The sequence below is a fragment of the Petaurus breviceps genome, unplaced genomic scaffold (genome assembly GCF_028583685.1).
Source record: "Petaurus breviceps papuanus isolate PSGF00001 unplaced genomic scaffold, PetGlider_PUasm1.0 89292, whole genome shotgun sequence".
In the NCBI taxonomy this organism is placed as follows: Eukaryota; Metazoa; Chordata; class Mammalia; order Diprotodontia; family Petauridae; genus Petaurus; species Petaurus breviceps.
In genome coordinates this window covers 18,651-36,415 of record NW_027187035.1, presented here as the reverse complement: position 1 = coordinate 36,415, position 17,765 = coordinate 18,651, and the positions used below count along the sequence as shown (strand labels likewise).

At 41.0% G+C, this 17,765-nt stretch overlaps 1 protein-coding gene across 1 annotated transcript in view; it reads right to left on the bottom strand.

Annotated features, from left to right (window-relative positions):
* The window catches only part of XDH (xanthine dehydrogenase), a 79,743-nt gene extending 66,342 nt beyond the window's left edge, over positions 1-13,401 (bottom strand). The window contains exons 1-4 of the mRNA XM_069107235.1: positions 13,021-13,401; positions 5,340-5,397; positions 2,907-3,003; positions 1,569-1,677 (exon numbers count right to left, since the gene is read on the bottom strand). Of these exons, the coding sequence (XP_068963336.1) occupies positions 1,569-1,677; positions 2,907-3,003; positions 5,340-5,397; positions 13,021-13,068 (312 nt within the window). The 5' untranslated portion in view covers positions 13,069-13,401. The remainder of the gene's footprint in view (positions 1-1,568; positions 1,678-2,906; positions 3,004-5,339; positions 5,398-13,020) is intronic.
* Between the last annotated feature and the right edge of the window lie 4,364 nt (positions 13,402-17,765).

Below are 17,765 nucleotides of genomic sequence, written 5' to 3'. Positions count from 1 at the left end.
ATAGATAGATAGATAGATAGATAGATAGATAGATAGATAGATAGATGATAGATAGATAGATGGATAGATAGATGGATGGATGGATGGATGGATGGATGATAGATAGATAGATAGATAGATAGATAGATAGATAGATAGATAGATAGACAGACAGACAGACAGACTCTGGACAAGTCATTTAACTTTTGTTTGCTTCCATTTTCTCTGTTCCCTCACCTCTCCCTTTTAGTTTCCCTGGATTCCTTTAAGATTTAGCTCAAATTCCATTTTCTTCAAGAAGCCTTCCTGGTCCCCCCCAGGCTGCTACCACCTACCCTTTCCATATTACCTTTCATTTAATACAGACTTATATATATATATATATAATGTAGATATGGATATATTGATAGATATTAGATATATATGTATATGTGTATTGTATATGTATACATATATATATTCACTACATATAGATATGTGTGTATAAAAGTGTACTTAATTATCTGCATGCTGTATCCTCCATCAGAATGTATGTTCCTTGAGGTCAGGGACTGTTCTGGCCTTTCTTTATATTTCTAGTGCTTAGCACAGTGCTTGACACACAGTAAACGCTCAATAAATGCTTTTTGACTGACTTAGGATCATAGATTTGGAGATAGAAATGACATTAGAATTCATCTAATTCTTCCAAATCTCTCATTTTTACAGATATAGAAATTGAGGCCCAGAGAGATTGAGGGACTTGCCCAAGGTGACACAGATTAGTAAGGGGCAGAACCAGGGACTGAACTCACATCCTGTCTCCATATGCATTGAGCTTTCCACAACACTGCACCACACTGTGAACCACATTTCTTTGTGTTTGTCTATTAATCCATGAGGACCAAGCCTGTAGCTTCTCTAAACTTTGTAACTCACCCCATTGCCTAGCTCAGTGTTTACAATGTTTTATTGAATGTAAAATCATGAATGAACTTGATTTTACAAAAGTAATATCCTCTGCTGAATTGTGCATCCCCATTTTTGGTTCAGAAAATAAGGTCATTATACCGGGAGGCCTCACCTCCTGTAACTATCACTAATAGAAGAGAGAAAAGGCATCATTTCCACTGCCTAGCATAGCACCCAGAACTCAGCAGGCACTTAATAAATATTGATTGCTTAATTGATTTCCTCCCTTTTCTTTACTTTCTAGCCTCTTTCTCCTACCAAAATAAGGGGCACTCAAGATTTTGCAATAATCTGTTCCATATGGAAAAGTGGATTCAAAGCAGGACTCTCTTATCCCTCCTAGTATCCATAATAAACAGATAGGGAGTACTTTCTCTATTTTATAAACACAGCCCAGTGGTATAAACATCAGGAGGCAGAATTAAATACAAAACCCAATGTTTGTAAAGCACTCAGGCTGATGTCAGTAAGGAGCACTGTCCTCACGGAGGCATGGGATGGGCTAAAGGACCTTGGAGTTGTCTTCCAGCTCTAAGAATCTGTCAAGTCAGAAGTCTAGGGTGTGACTGCAGACCTGCTGGTGCCAGAGCCTGCTTCCTCTCCTCTGGTTCACCAGCCTCAGAACCAGCCCGACTCACCTGTACAGGATGCAGCCTGGTCTTAGTGCTTCCTATTCCTTCCACAGTTGTCACAGCAATGTGATGTAGGGAGCAGATGGGGGCCAGACAGGCGTTGGCAGAAAAGTGGCTGGAAAGTCAAGTAAAGGATGGTAGGTATAGGCCTGGAAAGGACCTCAAAGGCTAGCATGCTCACTGTACAGATAAGAAAACTGAGACCAGGGACATTATAGGACTTTCCCAAGATCACACTGATTAATAAAGAATCTGAGATGGCATTTGAACACAGCACATAGGTCCTCTTCTTTTCATGGCATCACATCACATATTCTCTCTCTCTCTCCTCTCTTTACTCCTCCTCCTCTTCCTCTCTCCAAATCTCTCTCCTTTCCCTCTCTCTTCTTCCTCTTTCTTTCTCTCTGTATCTGTCTCTCTCTCAATCTCTTTATCTCTCCATGTTTCTCTCACTTGCCCCTGAAGCTTTTGCCTTCTTCCTTCCCCCTCCTCCTTTTTTCTTCCTCCTTCTTCTTCCTTTCTTTCTCCCTCCCTCCTTTCCTTCCCTCCTTTCTTTCTTCCAAAGATCAGACCTAACTCAGAAATAGTCTATCACAGTCACACAGTCGCAGAGTTATAAAGCTCCTCAGCAGCCATCTAGTAAGGGGGAATGATGCAGTGTCTCCAGAGACAACTCCTTTTACTTTGGGACAGCTCTAATTATTGGGATGTTTCTCCTTAAGTCCCTCAGTCACTTACTAGCTGTGTGACCCTGGGCAAGTCACTTAACCATATTTGCCTCGGTTTCCTTGTCTATAAAATGAGCTGGAAAAGAAAATGGCAAATCACTCTAGTATCCTTGCCAAGAAAACCCCAAATGGGGTCATGAAGAGTCAGACATGACTGACACAATGAAACAACAACAAATCTGCTTATTTATAACTGCCACCCACTGTTCCTAGTTCTATCCTCAAGGCCAATGACAATAACCCTGACCCCTCTTTCTTATGACTGTCTTTCAAATTTCTGAAGATAGCTCTCATATCTGCCCCCACTTCCAACACACACACATGCATTTATACATGCATACACATGTCCGCATGCACACAATGCACATACACATACACAGCAACACATGCACACATGCACACAGTGCACACACATGCATGCACGCACATACACACACACCATATTCTCATTTCCAGGCTAAACATCCCAAGTTCCTTCAATCAGTTCTTATGCATGTGTAATATCACAATCTTGAGACCCTTCATCAACCTCGTTCTTTTCTGACGTGCACACACACACACACATAGATGAGATCATACTCGAGGCCTGGCAGTCACGTCAATAGGAAAAGGATACACAATTTTTTTCTGGAGCCGATCAAACTTGGACAGCATCACCGTGCAGGCCCCACAGCCACCTTCTCCACAGCCAAGCTTGGTTCCACTTAGCCCCACTGGGAGTACAAGCGCTAAGGAAAAGGGGTCCAATGCAAGGGGGTCCTTTTTGTTACTCAGACCCTGGACATGCTTGAACAGAATAGCGACTGGAGGAGTCGCCCACCCAAGTAACAGGGCTGGGACACTCCATGTGTAAGTGCCCTATCTTCCCTTAGATAGGCAAGGGAGAGATCCAAGGCTCCTCATTAGTATTCCCACGGTTAATCAGGGATGTCTCACTATTTTTGGAATGCAGCAGGGAAAGGGCCATCCCCACTTCATAAAGACTGAAACCGAAAGAGAAGATCTCCCCAGCCAGTTCTATGGGACACCAATACAATCTCCCCAGACCCAGCACCAGATGTTGGGGGTTCTACAGATCCCCTCCACAGGAAGCTTGGGTGGTCGCAATGATAATCACCATAGGATCACAGATTTAGAGTTTGAAGGGACTTTAGTAGTCATTGAAATCTTTTTTTTTTTTTAATTTAAGCAATTGGGGTTAAGTAACTTGCTCAAGGTTACACGGCCAGTTATTTCTGGGTGTGGTACTAAGTATCTGAGCCCGAATTCGATCCCAGGTCATCCCAACTCTGGGGCTGGTGCTCTTACTCACTGCACCACCTGGCCACCCCTAAGCAATTGGGATTAAGTAACTTGCTCAAGGTTACACGGCCAGTTATTTCTGGGTGTGGTGCTAAGTATCTGAGCCCGGATTTGATCCCAGGTCATCCCGACACTGGAGCCAGTGCTCTTACTCACTGAGCCACCTGGCCTCCCCTAGTCATTGAAATCTTTGAGCTGTGCCCACCTCAAGTAAAAATCCAAGGCAGAGCATCTACCAGGCACAGACTGATAAGAAGGCTGGATGATCTATAGCTCTAGGCCCCGAGTCTTGGCCTACAAAGGGCTTAGCCCAGTTGCCACCCTACCTTGTTGCCCATGTCTTTCCTCCAAGAGAAGGCCCTGGTCTGGATGGATAAATGGAGTTCTTCATGTGGAGATCCACACACTAATGGAATCATAGGTCTGGTTGAAAAAATATATATTTTGTATTTTCATAATAATAATAACATCCATAGCTAACTTCTATGTAGAACTTACTATGTGCCAGGGGCAGTGAGGTGGCAGAGGGGATAGAGGGCTGGGCCTGGAGTTAGGAAGACTCCTCTTCATGAGTTCAAATCTGGCCTCAAACATTTACAAGCTGTGTGACCCTGGGTAACCTTGTTTGCCTCAGTTTCCTCATTTGTAAAATGAGCTGGAGAAGCAAATGAAAACCAGTCTAGTATCTTTGACAAGAAAACCCCAAATAGGGTCACAAAGAGTCAGACATGACTAAATAAAAATGTGTTAGGTACTATACTAAGTGCTTAATTATTATTTCATTTGGTTTTCACAACAACTCTTAATTTTCTCTGGGTACACTACATGTGTGGGTGGGGGTAGAGGTAGGCACATCAGGGGCAATCAGAGGAAGTCTATAAAATAGGCAAAGCAAACCCCCAGGATGGCAGGTAGGGACATGTTTACAGAGATTGGAACTATTATCCTTTCCTTCTCTGTTCCCATTTCTAATAGAGCAAAGGACACAAATGATTCCACATCCGCACTTGGGCTATCCCCAGAGGTAACCCAGACCTGCAACAAGATTCCATGTCCTCCCAGGATCTGCCCATCTAGACAGCTGACAGGCCCTCCACTGCCTCCCCTTCCCCCATCTCAGTCAGCAATGCACTTCCATCATTCTGAACTAGCATAGGGTGGGATATGTGCATAGGGCTAGACCAAGGTTCACTGAAAAAGGGCCCTTCTCTTCCCTAGAGATGAATTCTTTGTGAAGTGGATAAAAGCTAAATGGGGCACCCTTTCTGATCTATTAGCTTGAAGGCCCACAATTTCCATTTTTAGGGACAGCTAGGTGGCACAGTGAATAGAGCATCAACCAGCCCTGGAGTCAGGAGGACCCGAGTTCAAATCCAGCCTCAAACACTCAACACTTACTAGCTATGTGACCTTGGGCAAGTCACTTAACCCCAATTGCCCTGCTTTCCCCCCTCCAAAAAAGCTTTTAAATTTTTTTCAATTTTTATACCCACTGAATCATGGATAATTAGAACTAAGAAGGATTTAAGAGGTCATCCAGACCAAAGTAACTCCCCTCAGACCTCAATCTTTTCTACCCCATACCACACCTGGACATTTTCCACAGGACAATAACAGAAGGATTACGACTTTCTCAAGGTCACATAGCTAGTACTAGAGTTCAGGTGTCACCCCTGCCCCATCCTGCCTCCCCTCAGGAGTCTAAAGGCCAAGCCTTAAGGACAACCTCCTCAAGCTTCAAGGATACGTTTTCTTCTCAGATAGGCCAGGAGTGTTGTCTCTGGATCTGCATTCTTCTCCACCACCTACAGAAGAGGGAGAGGAAAATACATCGCACTGAGCACTCAGGCAGCTTGGAATGTTTTGTTTGACTTTGTCAGTATTTCAATATTTATTAATCTCCTACTGTTTGTAAGGAACTGTGCTAGCCAGTAGGGATAGAATGGTCAAAATAAAATATTTCTTGCTTCCAACAAGCCCATTTTCTATTGGCAGGATTGTGGTTTGTCCTTTATTTTTGAAGAGGACCATGACCTCTGGAAGATGATGGCTTAGAATGAATGTAAATAGTAGTTTCTCTTTTGGCCAGAAACCCTGAAGGTCTTCCCCTCCCAGTCTGATGGGGTTTTTTTGTTTGTTTATTTGTTTTGTTTTTGATTAAAGGGGTCATCCCTTGGCCCACTTCTTAAACAACCCTAATCACTGAATGGGTACAGCCTCACTCAAAGTGAGAACTTGGAAAGAATTTAGCTTAAAAAGTCAAGATCTCCCACTGCATTGGCATTATGGGCCATCTCCAGCTGTCCTGAACTATACCTGGCCACGGTACCCTGATGGTTCCAGAGGATAAGTGAGCCTGGTGACTTCGAACAGCCCTCCCTCACTTAAATCCAATTCGTTTGCAAGTCATGGTATTATCTTCCCGATGCAACAGTCCTCTTCAAGAAGGAAGGACAAACAACAATGTGTGAGTAGTCTGAGGTGCCCACTGGTTACTCAACTGGCCAGTTTCAGCTGGGCAACGCTGTTCTGCTCTCCTCTCTCCACGTGGGGGATCATGACCCAACCTGAGGGTGATCTACACAAAGAAGGTAAATTTTGAAGGCTGAAACCTACCTTAACCTTAGGTTTTGACGGCTAGTTTATTTCTTAAAGACCATGCCTTAAACCCAATTGGCAGGATACAACATGCACATGATAACTAAGAGGAGAATGAAAGTGAGTGAGTGTACTAGCAACACTAGAGAGAGAGAGGGAGGAGAGAGAGAATCAGGGAAGGCTTCAAGGAGGAGGTAGAAACAGAGCAAAGCCTTAAAAGAAGACGAGGACTTTGAGGGGCAGGATGAGGAGAGCATTCCAGGCCATGGGGTCCATCTTGTTCTGAGGAATGGAGGCAAGAGATAGGGCACTGATTTGGGGGAGCAGCTAGTAGTCTGGTCTGGTCAAAAAGCCAAGTTTGTCAAATGGATTAGTGTGAATTTAGGCTGGAAATGTAGGTGGGAGTCACAATGTGTGGGATCTTAAATGTCAAACTGAGACTGTATTTTAAACCTATAGGTTATGAGGAGCCGCTGAAAGTTTTTAGTTAAGGAAATGACCTGGTTAGACTTGTGTCTTTGGGAAAATTAAAGGGGCAGTCAGGTGTATGAAGGAGCCTGCCAGATTAGCTCATATTGATGATTAAATTTTCAGTGTGAGAATGTCAGCTACCATTCATGTCTTGACTTATTGTTTTGTTTTGTTTTTGATTGCCTAGACTTAAGAAAGAGATGAATAAAATGTTAACAATCTGGATTAAATTTAAAAATGTATCAGAGAGCCTGTTGTTAAAAGTTTATCATCACACCCTTGGGGCAGTTGTGCAGGAGAAGGGTAGATTGCAGAGGTGAGAGACTGGGTGCAGAAAGACAAAGGCAATACCTCCTCTAGGTAAGAGGAGATAAGGGCTGAACTATGGTGGTAGTCCCAGGAACAGAGGGAGGACTGATTTGAGAGATGTGCCGGTGACATCAACAAGACTTGGCATTTGCCTGGATATGGGGCAGGTAGGGATAAGGGAAAGACTCCAGGTATCTCTCACAAGACTTCACAAAGATCGCTGGGGCACAAGAAGTCAAGCTAAAGCTAGAAGTGTATCTCTAAGGGTTATAGAATAATCACCATATTAAATAAGTATAAGGAAACATTCCCAGCCTTAAATTCTTGACGCCAAATTGGCTCATGGTGCTAAAGTTTCTGCAGCATTTAAAATTATGATATTCCGCCCCAGACCTGCTACTTTGCTTAAAGTCAAAGTTCCTGCCAGACCACACATATAAATTGCAGGGATGTCAGATAGCAACATCAGGAAGAAGCCGGCCTAGCACATTAAGACCATGGATTTAGAGCTGAAAGGGACCTCAAAGGTCACCTAAAGCAACCCCTTCATAATTCAGATTTAATAACCGATCTCTGCAGGAGACAGCCAGGCTTCTGGTCTACAGAGGAAGCACAGTTTTATTGACTATTAGATGTTACATTCAGGTACCAAAATTTACTAGATTTTAAGGAAAGAATTTCAAGTCTGGGGTTTTGTGGAAAGCATGTGGTAGAGATGTTTAATAAGCTCATTCTGAGGGAACAACATGGTTTGTCCTAGGCCAGAATTCAGGAAGCTCAATGCATAGTCCCTTATCACCCGACTCCTGGACTACATTAATGCCCTCCTGAACAGTGATCTAATCTGTGCTTACTCTTATCCAGCCTCCTCACCACTTTTAGATTAATGTTCCTAAAGCACCATTTTGATCATCGTGCTGTGCTAAAAACCTTTAATCAATCCCCATTTTACTCTGTTAAAATCCAGATTCCTTAGTCTGACATTCAAGGCCCTCTACAATCCATCCCCAGTCTACCTCTTTCAACTTCATTTCCTATTACTTGCCTACATGAAAGCCATACTCCAAACTAACTGGTCCATCAGTGCCCAAGGACAATTCATACTTTCCCACCTCCATGCCTTTATTCATGTGGTTTCCCCCACAAGACACCTTCTCTGCCCAACGCAAACCATCCCTCTTCTTTTATACATTTTATACATTATTTCATTTTATACATTTCCTGAATAATTTATCCAACTAGAAATATTCTCTCCTTCCTCCGAAAGACACTCCATTGTCTATACCACTATAACACTCTGTAGCATTTATCACATAACTGCTTTTACTGCAGAGATCTGTGCATCTGCATTATAGTCAACTAGACTGGAAACTGTTTGTATCTTTTATACCTCTAGATTCCACAGTAATTAGCAAAGTGATGTACACAGAATAAAAATTCAGCAAATTAATAAAGGATGAACTTGAGTTCAAATTCTGCCTCAGACACTAGCTGCGTGACCCTGGGCAAATCATTGGATCTTCTCTCTTTGCGAGCTTCAGTCAGTCTGACCCCACTGCACCATAACTGACAGAAAAGATTTCTGGCTGCATGGGACCCCGCCCCCACACCTAAAACTCCATTAAGGAGAAATACTGGCTATTTAGAAGCATATTTATCCTGAAATTGTAGAATCTGGAATTTTGTCACTATGGGTACCCCCTCTATGAAGACAGATCACAACCTCACTCTGACTCAGCAGAGAGTCACTGAAAATCACTGTGGTCAAAAAAATCTCATCTCCTTGCAGCAAACCCCATGACGCTATTTCTCTGCACTTAACTAGGCAACATAGTAAGTGACCATCTATCACCAAGTCTGTACTTGAAATATTTCCAGTTTTGTAGGACCAGACATATCATATGGTTTAGAGAACCTTGGCAAGACTTCTTATCCTGGGTTCCAGGAATTCTTTTAATATGCCGATTATTAGTATTTCAACATAATTGGTTTTCTTTGTAATCTTATGCATTTTGTTTTATGTGCTAAAAGCCATCCTTCTGAAAAGGGTCCATAGGCTTCACCAGACTTCACCTTCATTAGAAAAAAAGAAAAACTTAAGAACCTGGGGCAGAGCCCTAGTTCAACCTCCATGCCACCACGATGTGTCAGCGTAAGGCTTTCGTGGAGGAATAAAAGGCACAGATTTAAGACGTGTTTGTTGACTGACAAGCAGGGCAGCTTTGAAAGTAACTTCTTAAAATTATTATACACTTTTTTTTAAGGTAAACTGTGCAACAGAATCGCAGGTTTATATACCCTCCTTTTCTGTTCTACTCACCATATAGAAATGTTCTCTTTGGTGTTCATTAAGTACAGAATTTTTAAAATTAAGCTTTCTTTTAAATGTGCGGAAGAGAACTGAAGGAAGGCTAAAAGAAAATACAGACAAACAGGACAGCTTTGAAAGTTACACACTGACTTATTACCTATGTAAAAGGAAAAACAAACTGTATGTAATTCCATTTCACATAAAGACATGTTCAGTTCATTTGGTGCTTGTTACATTGAGAATTTTGAAAAAATTTAAGTTAAAAAAGAAATGTTAAATTAATTGCCTTGGTCAGACCACACCTGGAATATTGTGTTTATCTCTGTCTGACTTATTTTAACAAGGACAACCTAAAAGGTTCTCAGAGGATAATAACCGGGGTGTTTAAGAGGAGAGGAGACCATGCCATGTAAGGATTAATTAAATCTTTGGATGCTAAGAAACCAGAAAAGAGAAGACTTAAGGGAAGACACTATAGCTGTCTTCAAGTATTTGAAAATCTGTCCTGGAAAAGACAGTATGGGAAGGGAAGGGAACAAGCATCACATTAAGTTATTCCAGAGACAGTGTTAAGTGCTTCATAAATATCTCATCTGATCCTCACAACAATCCAGGGAAGCAGATATTATTATTATCCCCATTTGGTAGTTGAGGAAACTGAGGTAGGCAGAGATTAAATTGGTTTGTTCATGTGTCATGCAGCTAGTAAGTGTCCAAGACTGGATTTGAACTCAGGTCTTCCTAATGCCAGGCTCAGCAAACCATTATCTTTTCATACCTACTACCGGAGCAGCATCATAGCTCAATGGAAAGAATATTGGATTGGGAGTCAGAGGATGTGGTTTCAAATCTCAGCTTTGCAATTTACAATTTATGTAATCTTGGGTAAGTTATTTAACCTCCCTGAGTCTCAGTTTCCCCATCTGTAAAATAAGGAGGTTGAAACAGCAGTGGATTTTCCCTCTCTAAATCTATTATCTCTAAATCTATCTCTTAAGAGTCACTCTGAGGATAGATTAGATTTCTTTGACTAGGACCTGGGAGTAGAGCTAGAGGACTTAATGGGTGGAAGTACCAGAGAGACAGATTTGGGGATCAATCAATGCAAAGAAAAAAGTAAAACAAAATATTAAGCACTGTCCCAAATCAAAACGGGCTACAGCCAATTCCCCATTACTGGAGGCCTTTTCAAACAAAGGATCAAACAAAGGAGGAAGCCTTATCTAGAATGTTGTAGAGGTGATTTCTGATCCAGGATGAGTCTGACTAGATGATCTGAGAGGTCCCTTCCACCTTTGTGATGTCTAGACTCACATGCAACCTTTATTCATTTGAGGATGAATGGGGAAAACCAGCAAACTATGTGCCCTCAGAGAAGTATCCTCATCTGCCATAGCCAGGTGGCACACCTTCATAACTAGGAGACAGGACTTGCTGTTCCCTTTTGCATGCGTGATTAGAACCAAGGCTGCTATGGACATTTTACTATTTAAAAAATAATAATAAAATAAAAATATATGTGTAGGTTATATATTTTGTAAGACAATGTATTTCTTTTCTTGATACATATTTATATATTAGAATATATGTATTATATTATTACATTATATTTTAGCATTTATATGTGTATATCTATACATTTGCATACGTACATACACATATTTTAACAAGACTGTTTTTCTTTTCTTGATATATATCTATAGCTAATATATTATAATGTATTTATTATATAATACAGATCATTGCATTATATATTAGCATTTATTTACCTTTACATCCATACATACATGTATTAGCGAGACAGTGCATTTCTTTTCTTGGAAGCTGCAAAGGCAGAAGTAGCCCATGCTTGGAAGGCCCCCACTCCATTTCACCCTCCTTCTTTGAATCTCACATTTCCTTCTCAATCCAGCACAAGCATCACCTTCTACCTCAAAAGTTTATCTTCCTACCTAAAACTTGTCATTTAACTTGTAATTATTCTTTGTATTCTTCATATGTATTTAGTAACTCTTCTAATTGGTATAGAAGGCCCTTAAGTAAAAGGACTGTCACATTCTTTTCGTCTCATTTCTAGCACATAGTAAATATTTGATTGCTGTAAAAAATACAACCCTGGGAGATAGATGCTATTATAATCCCTACTTTACAGGTGAGGAAACTAACATAGACAGAGGTTAAGTGACTTGCCTAGGGTCACACAGATAGTGATATTCAGTCTCTTCCAATATTTAAATATTTTCAAATAAACACTAAAACATAGGCTGTTCCCAAAGGTTTTATGTGTGTAACACTCCTGTATTTACATCTACATAAGTAAATATAAATAGGGAACTATTTCAACAACATAGATATTTTCTGGCAGGTGTTCCCATCTGTTCAGTGAAACAAAATAAGGGCTATCTCCTCTATGAAATGCAGTGTTAAGTTATAGAAAGAGCAGAGGATTTGGAGTCAGAGGAATTGGCTCCATTTCCTACCCCTGGCACTAATTAGCTGCGTGACCTTGGGCAAGTCACTTCTGTAAAATGAGGGAGTGGGACTGGATGATTTCTAAGGTACCTTCTACTTCTAAATCCTATGATCCCTTTTCTTTCCAACCCTCGAAGAAAGCATATTAGATTCAGGCAAATGGTTCAGTCTTTCAACTGTATGACCTCCCAGTCTAGCCCCAATCCTTCTGAGTTTTCCTGGGTCACTGTCTAGTTCTGATCTTGAGCCCATCCAACTTTTCCTGCCAGTCGAGAAGCTCATGGTTCCTAAAATTGCCAAAGAATCAGAGTCTTTGAACTTGGTGGCAGCAGCCACTTGTGGCCAGGTAAGCCCTGCTGTTGGAGCAAGAGGGACTAAGATGGAGAGGAGACCTAGAGAGAAAACTTGTCCTTTCCTCTCTCTCCTCAATAAGAAAAGGGGGAAAGGAAGTGGATGTATCCCATTCTCTGATTGGTTGTGTAAGTGGGAATATGGCAAGAAGCTTGTAGTTGATGGTGATTCTTGGAAAATGAAAGGTTCCTAGCCAGACAGGCCTGTAATAACCTAAGAAGTATTGTCTAATGGCTGGCTGGGACTTCACCCTTAATGGTCCAAAGAGTGTCAGGCTGCCTAGTCCATTGTGTTTGATTTTTTGTAAGCAAGAACATTCTCAAATCCAACATAAGATCCTTCTCTGTTTCACCTTGAATTTATACATCCATAAATATCTATATACACATGTGTACACATATTAGAATCTCTTCAGCCACCTACCAGAGAAGGTCAGCATCTCTTAGGAACTTTTAGAATTTAGAACCCGAAGGACCTTTAGAGATCTTGTTCAAATCCCTCATCTTACATGTGAAGATACAAAGGCCTCAGGGGTTTATGAGACTTGCCCAGTCATACCAGCAGTAAAGGGTAGAAACAGGATTTGAACTAGGGTCCTCTGAGCCCCAATTCAACAGCCTTTTCCACTACCTTGGTCTGTAGGACAGATCTGATTATTCTGTTATCCTTCCTCCCAAACCAATTACCTGTCTTTGTCTTATTTTCCCCTCCCCAAGTCTCCCTTGTCCCCAGAATGTTTTCCTTGTAACCTAGCCCAGAAAAACGTAAAACTTCTTATAAAAACTGCGCTCATAGCACCAGTTCTATGAGCACACAAGGAGAGGAGGAAAAAAAAGTCCAGTAAAGTAAACACACACACACACACACACACACACTTTCCAGATGAAAAACTGCCAAAGATCAGACCCTCACTTACCTTTTTGCCATTGACAAAGAAAACCAACTCATCAGATGCCATGGCCATGGGCTGACGTCCCTGTGCTGCCCACACCTCACCCTCGGGTCACCCCTCACAGCTGCCTCTGCCTTGCACCAGCAGAAATATATTCCTCGTCTCCAGATGCAATTTAAGTCAAAAATGAAACTAAATCAGCCGGTAACAAACAGGCACAGAAAGTCCTTGGCAAGCGTCTCTACTGTTTGCATAATTTCCACCAATCCTACACAGCCAATGCCTGACCCTTGTATGTCATAAGAACTTGGGTCAGACCACATCCAGAGATCCTGGAGCAACTTCGGGACAGGGCAGACTTTCTCATCCCCTGCCCACACCTACCCTGCTTTATCCTTCTTCATCTCTTGCTACTGGAGGGCGGGACTGAGGGTGGGGCCAGGGAGGCCTTTCCAAAGAGGAAGCTGATTTGAGTATGTGACTGCACACATTTCATTTGCCAGGCCCCTTCTAGCCTGAAGAAACACAAACTCCACTCAAAGTTCAACCAGACCTCTTTGTCTTTTTATTCTCAGGCATAAAGTAGGTACTTATTAAATGCTTGCTGAGACTGTTAAATTAAAGAGATGACACAGGGGAATCTAAACATTTTTAAACCAGTTGTTCCTCTGAAATGTGAAAGGTATGGTGAGGGGAGTAGAAAACGGAGAAGCCTCAGTGTGTGGAAACCTGGGTTCAAAGATAAACTCTGCCATTTACCATTAAACTCTGCATGAATTTGACCTTGAGTACTCACTTAGCCTTTCTTGGATTGTTGCCTCATCTGTAAAATGGGGATGATAATAAAAGTACTTTCAGTAAAAACCTCACAGAAATGTGAGGATCAAATGTATGAAAAGTGTTTTTAACCTATACCTGTGAAATATTGATTTAATGATTTTTTTCACAGTACTTTAAAACCAGCAAAAAATAAAATAAAAAAAATAAACCTCAGCTACTACTAATGTCAACAGTCTATCTTTTTTTCTCCCCTCATCTGGACCCATAAATATATGTATATCATGCTACCTATACCACACATAAGGAGAAGTTCATCCAATTAAGCATCATCCCTCCTTCCGTATGCAGCACAGGGTTCTTCTTCCTCTGTCTTGGTTGGGCAAGAGCCAGGTAACATATACATACATACATGCATAGACAAACACCCTCTAGGGCATAGAGAACCAGCCTCAGAGTAGGTGCCAGTCTGCATTGGTAGGGAGAGTTTCCTTACTGAACCCTCCCTACACAGATAAAATCACATTATATAATTTATCATCATCATTATTGCTGTTATTATTATTGTTGTTATTAGTTCTGAACCTATTATTTCATCTGTGTAGGGCGCTTCCAGTGTAGATTGGCACCTACTGTATCCAGTGTTGGGGAAGGTCAAATAGACCAGTTTGACTGGAATAGAAAGGATGTGAAGGGGACTAATGTAAAATCAATCTGGACAAGGTAGGCCAGAGCTAGACTGTGGAAAGCTATAAATGTCAAGCTGAAGAAAGAGGAAAGAATTATAACATATCCCTGGACAACAGACACTATCATGAACTGATACTAATTGGTATTATTATTGTTGTTGTTATATTAATTACTAATATTATATATAACATATTATATATGCATATACTCATAAATTATAAATATAGACATATACATATAGGAGTCATATAAGGAGAAAAGTAGAGAAAAAATAGCCACGAAGGGTCCACATAAGATCGCACTAGTTGCCGTGACCAATAGTTCATTGCTGGCCAATCTTCTGACAATGAGCCTTTCCGAACTAAGCTAGACCTGACCTCATTTGATAGATGGATGATCATCCATCACCTGGCCTGTATTTGAAGCCTCTCCAGTTTTTTACAACCTGCTCAAATTTGTTTTCCACTGGCCTAGCTTTCAGGAATTTAAGTTCATATCTATGCCAGGATGAAGCTTGAGAATAGAACATAAGTAGAAATAGGGTCATCATCTTCATTGTATAACAAAAAGATCAGGGCCTTTCATTTGCATAGAGCTTTGAGGTTTCCTAAGCTGATCCACACATGTTATTTCAGGTAATCCTCTCAACCACTCTTTTTGAGGTAGGGAAGAGAGTTATCTCACTTTAACAGAAGGAAAAATTAAAGGCTGAGAGACTTTACCTAATGTAGATCTCTGGGGTGTTGTCACTCTCATTCAAACTCCGTAAGGTTTCTACTGATACTTAACCTGTCCCTAATTAAAGGACCATAAAGCTGTTGCAATAGAGGAGAAAGATCATTTTTTGATACCATTACTCATAGCACCCTCTATTACTGGGGATATTTGAATTCCAGTTAGGGTTCACTCATATATAAACAATAATTGGCATACTTGGGAACTTGTAATAGTTCTGACTACAACTATGTTGTTTTTATTGAGCAAAATAGTGTAATAATGTGACCAGTAGAATATAAACTCCTTGAGAACAGGAATGGTTTTGTTTTTGTGTTTGCATCATCAGTGATTCTCGTGTAATAAATACTCATTGAATTGAATTGAATAACTGTTGATTGGTTGAAATGAAATTCAACCTGAATAGTCAGAATATATTTGCCCACATTCCTGGAACCCAATAGCTCCATAGCCTTGGAGCTGCTTGGATATTAGCCATACTAGGCAGATAGCTAAGAAAAGAGAAAGGGAATGTTCTACAGTGTAGAGTGTTCCCTAGAGGTGGGGAACCTGCAGCCTCGAGACCACATGTGGCCCTCTAGGTCCTCAAGTGCTGCCCTTTGATTGAATCCAAACTTCAGAGAACAGACCCCCTTAATAAAAGGATTTGTACTATAAAACTTGGATTCAGTCAAAAGGACACACCCAAGGACCTAGAAGGCCACATGTGGCCTGGAGGCTACAGGTTCTCCACTCCTGTTATACTATGGACAATTTTTCATCTCTGGTAAGTCCACCCTTGGACACATTGCTGGCTCAAAGTGTTCTTCTTCACATGTATCTGCTTTGCAATCAATAAAGGCATGTTGCAACATTATGGGTCCATATATGTTTTCAAGTGAAAAAAGTCCATAGTAGGAAATAATAAGTGCATGTACAGAGTAGAGGGATATTTATCATCATTCTCTCTTTTATCTTCAGTTGAAGTCATTCACAGTCTGACCAAACTACCTTGTCCAGATAAATTTCACATCAGTCTTCTTCACACAATTTATATTCCAGCCAAACTGACCTACTTGATTTGATGCTCCCCAAAATCAGCATCCCATCTCACACATCCCGGCATCTGTATCAGCTATTTCCCTCCCTCCTCTGCCTCTTGGAATTCTCAACTGCCTTCATCTCTGACTTCCAGCACTACCCACCAGAAGTACTTGCAAATCTAGGCAAATATTTTCTCACCCTCCTTCCCTCCCCTATGAGAATGTAAGCTCCTGGTGGGCAGAAACTTTTTTTTTTGTCTTTGTACATACAGTGCCTAGCACAGACTGCATGACAGGTTTTTTGTTAATTATTTGTCAAATTCTATGTGAAGTTTTCCTTCACCACCCCATCCTCATTCCAAAGACTACCATGCATTTTCTTGTTTATGTTCCAGATATGTCCATATATATATTGCATATACATACACACACACATCTCCTCCCACTCCAATCCATTCTCCATTGAACCACTAAAGTGATTTTCCTAAAAAGCATTTCCTAAAATGATCACATCACCCCCCCTATTCAATAAACTGCAGTGGCTCCCTATTGCCTCCAGGTGCAAATACAAAATGCTCTGTTTGGCATTCAAAAATTTTTGTAACCCACCCCCTCTGCTACCATTCCAGTCTTCTTACACCTTACTCCTGGACTAGTACTCTTCAATTCAATGACACTGGCCTCTTGGCTGTCCCACAAATAAGACACTCCATCTCTCCAGGCATTCATGGCTTTCCCTCATGCCTGGAATGCTCTCCATCCCACACTGACTACTGACCTCCCTGACTTCCTTTAAGTTCCAACTAAAATTCCACCGTCTACAGGAGGCCTTCCCTAACCCCTTAATTCCAAAGCTTTTCTTATTTTCATTATTTCATATTTATCCTATATATAACTTGCTTTGTATATATTTGTTTGCAATATTAACTCTCCCATTAGATTGTAAGCCCTTTGAGGACAGGGACTATTTTTTACAATCTTTTTGTATCTTCAGTGCTTAGTGCAATCCCTGGCCTATAGTAGCACTTAATAAATGTTTATTGAATAAATGAATAATTATTTTGTACACACATACATATTATCTCACCTATTAGAATGTATGATCCTAGAGTACAGGACTTATTTCCTTTTTCCTTTCAATATCTAGTGCTTGGTACATAGTAGGTGCTTAATTAATGCTTATTGACTGATTGGCTGGTGGATTGAATGGAAGGATTTTAGCCCTCTATTGTCTTCCAACATCTGGCACAGTCCTTAGTAGGATTGAAGATTCACTCCCTCTCCTCATCTGTAACATCTTATATATTTGTCTACAATGTTAATTGTATACAACAGTATAATGTTTCACAGGTACTTAGGCAAGGGACTGGGTTATCATAAGAAGCATGATACCATGTTTCCCCGATAATAAGACCTATCCCCAAAATAAGCCCTCCCCTTACTGTGTAAGATTCCTCTAAAATAAGCCCTATTGAGATTGCTACTGTAGTGAAGGTGATCCCCTGCGCTACACGCTACATTACGGTACCCTTTGTATGCACCATC